This window comes from Pholcus phalangioides, unplaced genomic scaffold (assembly GCF_987345545.1).
Source record: "Pholcus phalangioides strain wild (caught in Gottingen) unplaced genomic scaffold, Ppha-v1.0 ptg000003l_1, whole genome shotgun sequence".
NCBI lineage: Eukaryota > Metazoa > Arthropoda > Arachnida > Araneae > Pholcidae > Pholcus > Pholcus phalangioides.
The window spans coordinates 51,220,139-51,228,554 of NW_028301596.1; the positions used below are offsets into that span (position 1 = coordinate 51,220,139).

General features: G+C 37.3%; 1 protein-coding gene across 1 annotated transcript; it reads right to left on the reverse strand.

The window, feature by feature from the left end:
* Positions 1-306: 306 nt before the first annotated feature.
* On the reverse strand, positions 307-5,597 carry Vps24 (vacuolar protein sorting 24). Its single transcript, XM_089250042.1, has one exon. It carries the CDS (start codon positions 5,473-5,475, stop codon positions 4,795-4,797), a length of 681 nt encoding a protein of 226 aa, XP_089106168.1. The 5' UTR covers positions 5,476-5,597; the 3' UTR covers positions 307-4,794.
* Between the last annotated feature and the right edge of the window lie 2,819 nt (positions 5,598-8,416).

Below are 8,416 nucleotides of genomic sequence, written 5' to 3' on the forward strand. Positions count from 1 at the left end.
TGCTCTAAACTTAATATTGTTGAATATTTTCATTTTTGATGATCGACTTGCATATCGATCTCCCAAGTTAAAGCCTGTCTGGCCACTGGAGTAATGTGGGCATAATCAGAAGGACATCGAGAAAAATTCTGACAAGCTCAACCTGCTTTCAGAATGTTTCAAATAACCGATTCCTCCAAATAAAATCATCACTCCTTCATCCATCTTGATGAGTCACTCATCTAGTAACATGTTTTATTCGAGTAAAAACACATCTGTAAAATGAGTTCAACAGTTAGATTTGTATACTAAAGCAGTGAGACTAGATTTTTATTTTAGAACCAATAATATATTTTAATATGTAATAATACTCTTTTGAATCAACAGCGTTCTATTTACAAAGCACTCTTCAGTTGTATTTCGTGGTCAAGCTCATCTTTTCAACGTGAATGATAAAACATTAAAATGTATTATGTACAGTAAGAGATCAGCATATATATATATACTTACACGAAATTTAAAGAAAAAAGATACGGAAACAGATTATTTTCCAAATCAGAAAATTACAGTTATTCATTAAGTGATTTGCAAATGGCGTTTCAAAACCCAAAGGGTACAGTGAGATCAGTAAGAAAAGTACATTTCTAAATATTTATGTATAATTTCATCATTTTTAAGACGATATTCTTTTTTACTTATTGGATCTAGTGTAAAAACCTGCGACAATACTCTTTATTAATGAAGTATTTATTCAAAATCAAACACTTTTCAAATAATCGAACATTTTTTCACATGGGTAAGCACAATACTGGAAAAAATTGAACAAAAAAAAAAGGGGGGGGGGGCACCAGCTGAATTCGGCCCTACGTAATTCTCCTCTGACTCCTGAAAAACTTGGTGACTCTTTTTGGTACTTACGTACTATGGCATCAACCATTTTTGATATGGTGAAGATCCAGCCAAACTTGTGATTTAAGACATATATAGGTACACTCTATGCTAGCGTGTAGCAAAATTCAAGTTCACTTGTACTACTTAAAGCCAAATGTTAGCATTCCAACATTTCCGGAGGGTGCCGCAAGGTCATGATGCGCTTGCTGCGCGGAGTGGCGCCACTGCCCCTCTCCACCTGCATGAGCCATCATGATAATAACAGAATCGTGTTGCCCACCCATTATTAGTACTACATCACACCGTTTAGCAGTTAAAAATGGTAGCCAGAATAATGCATAAGTACACCGTATTCCATGGTCGCAGGAACATCACGAAATAAGAAAATTATTGAATCATTCTCAAGCTGAAATTTAACAATCACACATTAAATTTTAAGCACGAATACCCATTATCTAGTGACCAGATGACCTGGCATTCATCAGTTCCTGGGTATCAATTAGAATCAGTGACAATTTCAAGAGATATTATTATTAAGAAAGAGGTGTATATATATCAGATTTGAGGTATATTAGATTAAATTCAAGAAATGAGGACAAATGGGTGTTACCGACGGCAGACCATTGGCCTAATCCAAACATTCAAACTACACATACTCACAAGTCAATGCTTCCAGGGCATGATAAATTTAGGTGCTAGCCAAATTTCTCAGGAGACAATCAGTTTTTTTTCTAGAGGAAAAACGATCCAGACTGACTATTTTCCCCCAAACGTTTCTGTGACTCCTTTCCATGAGATGAAATGATATAAATTTGTAAAAAATGTTTTATCGTTCTCCAGATACCTATTCAGTAATCACACAAGAAAATTTAGGTGCCAATACAGGCATCTCTCGATTTACGAAATCAATTGATTTCACAAAAGTTACGAAATTAAGTAAAGTAAGTTGAATTTAACATGGGAATAGGGAAGAGGGGGTGGTTTTTTTTTTCAAAAAAAGGATCAGAAAATTTGAATCCAACAGCACAGGAGCCTTTTTCTTTTAGTGAATTAATTAGTTAAACTTATGAAAAAATCCTGTTAACTCGAGCGAATATGAATGAAATAAATACTTTTCCGGGCTTCACCACTTCTGATTGATTCTAGTGAGTGCGGATGCTTTCTTTCCTGAAGAGCCTGGTACGATAACTGACTGATAACTCTTTTTCAATGAAGCGGCCGAAATTCGGCTGACAAGCAGCATTTTTCATCCCCTTATGAAACTTTAGTAGCAAAGCCAGAGAATTCTGCATATTTCTCACAAGTATGAAAATTCTAGTTTCACTGAAACCTCTTTTTTTTTTTAATTAAATTTCTCCTGGTATTGTCAATGTTACCAAACGTTACTCATCACAGAGACCTGGGAAGTTGCATCTGAGGATTTCTCTTGTATTTGTCTCAGCTACATCATCACTTGTAACATATTTCTTTGTCAAAGGATTTAACCCTGTTATCGCTTCGCTTTGCAAGCCCATTTCCAGGATTAAAAGTTAAACTTCAAGCCAAATATTTTGCAGGTTGAAATTCCTAAAATTCTCCTAATCTCTTGCAACTTTTCGAAATCGTGTGAAGCGAGGGATAACTGTACTAATTTTTTAGTCTTCAGGGATCTGTCAAGCTCTGAATATATGGCCACAGTTAGTAGCTTATATATGCATATCTACAATGGGTTAATTCCTGATAAACAGTTTAACTATTTGTCATTGAGTTTTCAACACACCAAAACAGTGATATGGTGGCAACATCATCCTTCCTGGCGTGTTTTCAAATATTACTGAGTGTTCCTATCGTCCGCTGGTACCCCCCCCCCCAATACAATTGAAACTTTGATAGAACAATACTTTGCGGACCAAGGAAAAATGTTGTTGTAGAGCAGGGGTTCTCAAACCATGTGCCATGGAGTGCCATGAGTGGAAAAGATTTGAGAACCCGCTGCTGGAGAGGGAGTATCATTGTATTGAGAAGCAGCAGTTCAATATTAGAGTATAGAAATTTCCAAATAAAACTTGTAAAAATATTGTTGTATAGGGTATATCAAGTATCGTTGTGACAAGGTTTCACTGTAAGTCCCCAAAGCAGAATATTTTGCATTTTTCAGCAATGAGCCCTCGTCTGACTGGAAATGTTCTGTGGTAAAAATCCCATAATAGTGTTTTCTACTTTTTTTCTTGAAATTCTTCTGGATTGTTTTGCAACATACGTCACAGATTCTGGCATATTCTGCTTTTGGGGACTGTTGCGCCAAATTTAGTGTGATAAAATAAATAGTCATGAAAAAGCAGTATACCATATATATTGAAGAAAAGTCTTGATTCAACATTTGAAAAGATATTGTTCAGGTTTCGTAAAATGTTACAGGCCAATTTTGTTTTCAGGAGAAAGATTTTTACACTTAATCCGCTGCATGTGATAAGTATACACCCACACACATCACTGTTCCTTAATTTACATAATTATCGATATATGAAAATAGACTCTTTTTCTCTATACAGGATAACTAATTTCATTCACTTCGACCACAACATAGAAGAAAAAACTGATTCTTATAATAATTTCGCTTTTCTACAGTAACAATCTTGAATATTAACCCTTTGCAATCCAGAGGTTTGTTTCAATACTTTATAGTTTGTACTTTCTAGTGGCACCCAACAATAACAATTGCAGGAAGACCCTAGGTGCTAGCTTTTGTGTTTTAATAAGCTATTATAAGCTAGTGTAAGCCATCCCAAAACATCTAGCTGACACTTAAGGGCTGTTACAACAATGAAGTGCCTTTTTTTTAAGTTGATTTCACCTCGACATAGGACAGCAAAGGGTTAATGTAAAACAATTCAAAGAAAAGGCTCATTTGAAACATCTGGGGACCATCATTGGTGGTAGTAGTACAATTTTTTTTGAGCCCATTTCGTCATCGAGTAAGTAAATCAGCATGTTTTTTACATCCCCTTGTATGAGTGACGATCAACTCCAGCTTTCATTCACATTAGCATCGTCCTCCAAACACAAGATGAGGCTTAATGTCACGTCGGACGATTCTATTTATTTCTAGAAAGTGAAGGGGCCTAAAGTGAAAGTTTATTGACGAGTGATTCTCCATGCACAATCGCTCAAGTTATGAGTTGTCCGAGGAGGCGTTGCTAAGTTTTATCTCAAACTCGGAGGACTACACTATGATCTAAAGCTTTTTAGCAGTTCAGTCATCATGAATGAGTAAATTAACTGAATGATTAGCTCGTATGAGTGACAAGTATCCCAAAGATGCTCATCACTTATGCAATTGAAACATTTAGTTTAATCGTGCGTTCATGATGGTCAAACAACCAAAAATATCTCCACGAGCCACTCATTTACTTTACAAACTACATTCTTTAAGTGCGCTGATCCCCATTATTCAGAGAAAACCATCAAATTTTATCTATCCCTCATTTGCAATGATCAAGCAGCTCAAAATATTTTGGCAAGAGGCTCATTTGTTTCGAGAACTGTATAAAGTAGGGCTAACTTTCCATAATCGTGGTCAGCACCAACGTGGAGACGCTTTTTTCCACTCCAAGCAACTTGTTGACCTCAAGATGGGCGATAAAGGAGACACAATCACATAAGGGAAAACTAAAAAAAAATTGAATAAACAAAATACAGGGTTCAATAATGCAATTAATAAAGGGTTATAAAAAAAACGATGCTGCTGTCAGGGTTGCCAATTGTGGCAAAAAAAGGTCCACATTTTAGCGCTGAACACGCTTATGGAAAATCCACCTAAATTAGCTGCACTGATTCCCTAATTTTGTTTCAAAAGCATTAAATTCACCAACGGTACATACAAGGGAAAAAAGCTAAGGGATTTTATACGCATCTCCGAGACAGTTCTCACAGTTTATATAATTCTTAACTTCGCAGAGCCTGGAGACGCTCTTGGACATCAGCCACAGCAGAGTCCACTTCTTCGACTGCAGCAGCAGAGGCCGAAGCTCCTTCTTCGATTTCGATGCTGTCTTTAGGCAACGGTGTCGACACAGGTGCTGCGGGAGCCTTGCCCAACGTGCCCTCCGTTAACTCCCACAGGACCTTGTCGACTTCCTCTTGGGCCTCCTCCTCGATCTCGTCCTGGTCGTCGAGGGCCTCGAAAGTGTCCTCCATCATCTCCTCGATGATCCCGGCTTTCATCATCTCCTTGGACATTTCCTGCATGGTCTTGGCCACCTCGGGGATCTTTATCAGGTTCTGCATGCTCTTCATGACCTCGGTGCTCTTCTCTATGGCGCCGGACACCCTGACAACCGCCAGCTGGTGCTGCATCTGCATCGAGACGGAGTTGAGCTCGGCCTTCGTCGTGTAGATGCGGTTGACGGACTTCCTCGCCCTGACGACTTCCTTGGCGAGGATCTTGCAGACGTCGTAGTCCCCGTTCTTCGCGGCCTGTTTCAGCGATCGCTTCACTTTGTCTTCCTCCCTTTGGATGGAACGGATCTGGCGGTCGAGCTGGTAACCTTCTTTCCTCAGCTTCGACGTCCACTCCTTGACGCGCTCCTTTGGATCCCTGTCTGTCGATTTACCGAAAAGACCCATTTATATCTGTCAGACGATAATTTTCTGCCTAAAACGAACCAATCTGAGCTACAGGGTGCGTCCACAGCTACGATTACTCAAGCTTCGTAAACAAAAACACTTTCGACAAAACCAGTTGGACGTAAGGAGCTCCGTGATCCTTGCAGCTGATTATGAAACTATATGACCATACATCCCGTCGTATGAATCACACAAATTATTTTTTCTCGGTGAAAGAAAATTTTCCTCAACGATCTATCTTTGAGAGCATCTGCTGGATACTATCTGCATCTCTGAAAATATTACGCTGATGATAGGCGAAGAGGAAGTTTCCATCATTTAAATGATAATTGCTGCTTCCATCTAGTTTCAAACGTTTAAAAGTGCCTCATGTGGTAAATGATAGAAATCGGGCCAATGCAGCAGAATTTTTCGTACTGTTCAGTTCTGTACAAGCAAAGCTAATAAATTGAACAGAACTCAACATAAAAGTTCAGTTCTTTCCTCATCGTACAAGGAGACAATGAAAATAAAGCACTTCGGAATAAGTGGGAAACAAGTGAAAAAAGTTTCCACCCACGTTTGATGTGTATTATTGATGCAGCCATCTATTTTCGAAATGATAAGTGACTCATGCGAAGGCGACGCCACTGAAGCAGACTTTTTCATTCAGTTCAGTTGCGATGAACCGAATAAAATTCAACAAGAAGTTCGGTTGTGTTTGTTTAGAAGCCGTTTGGAAGAGGCCCAGTCCTCGTTCCCGACGTCAAACTTTTAAATTCAGTTCCGTTTTGTGTTTTTTTTTAACACACAAGGAGACGTGTAAAACATTGTACTTCGAATGAAGCAGACGACACGAAGTTTGTGTTAATGCAGCACAATTATTTTTTGGTCCGCTCGGTTATTCACGAGCGAAGCCCATAAACTGAGATGAATTTAAAAAAAAAGTTCAGTTCTTTTCTTGAGATACAAGGAGACGCATAAAACAAACTAACTCAAAGGCAGCGGAGGACAAGTGAAAAAGAGTTTTCACCGTTGTTTGATGTCTGCTATTGATGCTGCCATCTACTTTTGAAATGATTCACTCATGAAGTCACTCATTCGGTGACAATTACATTAGCAGAATTTTTCATTTTTTTCAGTTCGTTACAAACAAAGCCCAAAAACTGAACTGGATTAAACAAAAAGTCCAGTTTTTCCCCCGATATACAAGGAGCCGTATAAAACAATGTACCTGCTTCAAAAGCAGCAGACGACATGAAGTTGGGCTTAATGCAGCAGATTCTTTTGTTCCATTCGGTTCCTTAACGAGCGAAGATCATATACTGAACTGAATTTAACAAAAGGTACAGGTTTTTTTTGGCATACAAGGAGAAGTAGAAAATAAAGTACCTCGAAAAAAGCAGGCAAGTTAAAAAAAGTTTCCCCTGCTGTTTGATGTTTATTATTGGTGCTGTAATCTAGGAGCAAAAGAGTAAACGACTCCTGTGGTGACAAAAAAGTAGCAGAACTTTTCGTTCAGTTTGGTTCCTTATTGAGCGAAGTCCAAAAACTGAACTGAAATCAATAAAAAGTTCAGTTCTTTTTTCGATACATAAGGAGGCGTATAAAACAAAGTATCTCGAAAGAAGCAGACGACAAGTGAAAATAAAGTTTTCAGGCTGTTTTATGCATGGAGCTTATATTAAAGGAGGGAACATCGAGCCTCTGCGACGGCAGCGACATCAAGTGCAAGGAAATCACGTGACTCGGTGAAAACAAAGTGCGTGTCTGGCAATTTGCCCATAGAAATGTATAGTTCGGTCTCTAAATATTGGGTGATGAAAAAAGATTAAATTATTTATTTCATTAACACGTCCTTTCGTTAATGCTGAAAAATTTCCTTCATTAATTCTTGAATTTTCTTTCATTAATTCTGGAATTATTGCTTTCATCAATTCTGGATTTGTTTCTTTCATTAATGGTGGAATTATTTCTTTTATTAATGCGGGAATTATTTCTTTCATTTATTCTGAAATTATTTGTTTTATTGATTCTGAAATTATATCTCATTAATTCTGAAATTATATCTCATTAATTCTGAAATTATATCTCATTAATTCTGGAATTATCTTTCCTTAATTCTGGAATTATCTCTTTAATTAATTCTAGAATTTTTATTTCATTAATTTTGGAATTATCTCTTCCCTTCATTCTGGAATTATCTTTCATTAATTTCATTATTATTATCTCTTTCATTAATGCTGAAATTATCTCGTTCATTAATTTTGGAATTATCACTTTAGCCATGCTGAAATTATCTCTTACATTAATTCTAGAATATTTTTTTTTATTAATTCTGGAATTATCTCTTTCATCAATTCCGGAATTATCTCATCGATGCTGGAATTATTTCTTTCATTTATTGTTTTAAGTTCCTGTGGATACCATAAGAAAATAACGGGGATCGTGTTTGTTTTCACCGAGTCACGTGATCTTCCGACGAAAGATGTTGAGGAACACCGTTTTCAGCAATGCCAAGGCGGAGACCGCTGACGTCATACTCTTTCCAGTAATATAAGCTGGATAGTTTTGCCTCCACTGTTTGTGCTGCTATCTAATTTTAAAATTACAAGTGACTAAATAATATAAAGATATTTTTTTTGGCTATAAAGGCGTATCTGATCACTATTTTCCTCAAAAGATGGCAGCAACACGTACTCTAGGTACGTACATTTCTCCACCAAACTGCACTTTCTCTTAAAAACATTACGATTAAAAAAATATTGCTTGTAAGTCATATTATTTTTTCAATCAAATTTATTTACCCATTAAATTAAATCTGAAATTCAAGACAACAACGACTCGAAAAGACCGTCAAAACCATCGAGCTTATATTACTATAATATAAGAAGGTCCGGGGTAGCTGCCCAGGGCCGTGTTAAGAGTATCATGGGTTCTCGGGTCAAGTGGTTTTTCAGAG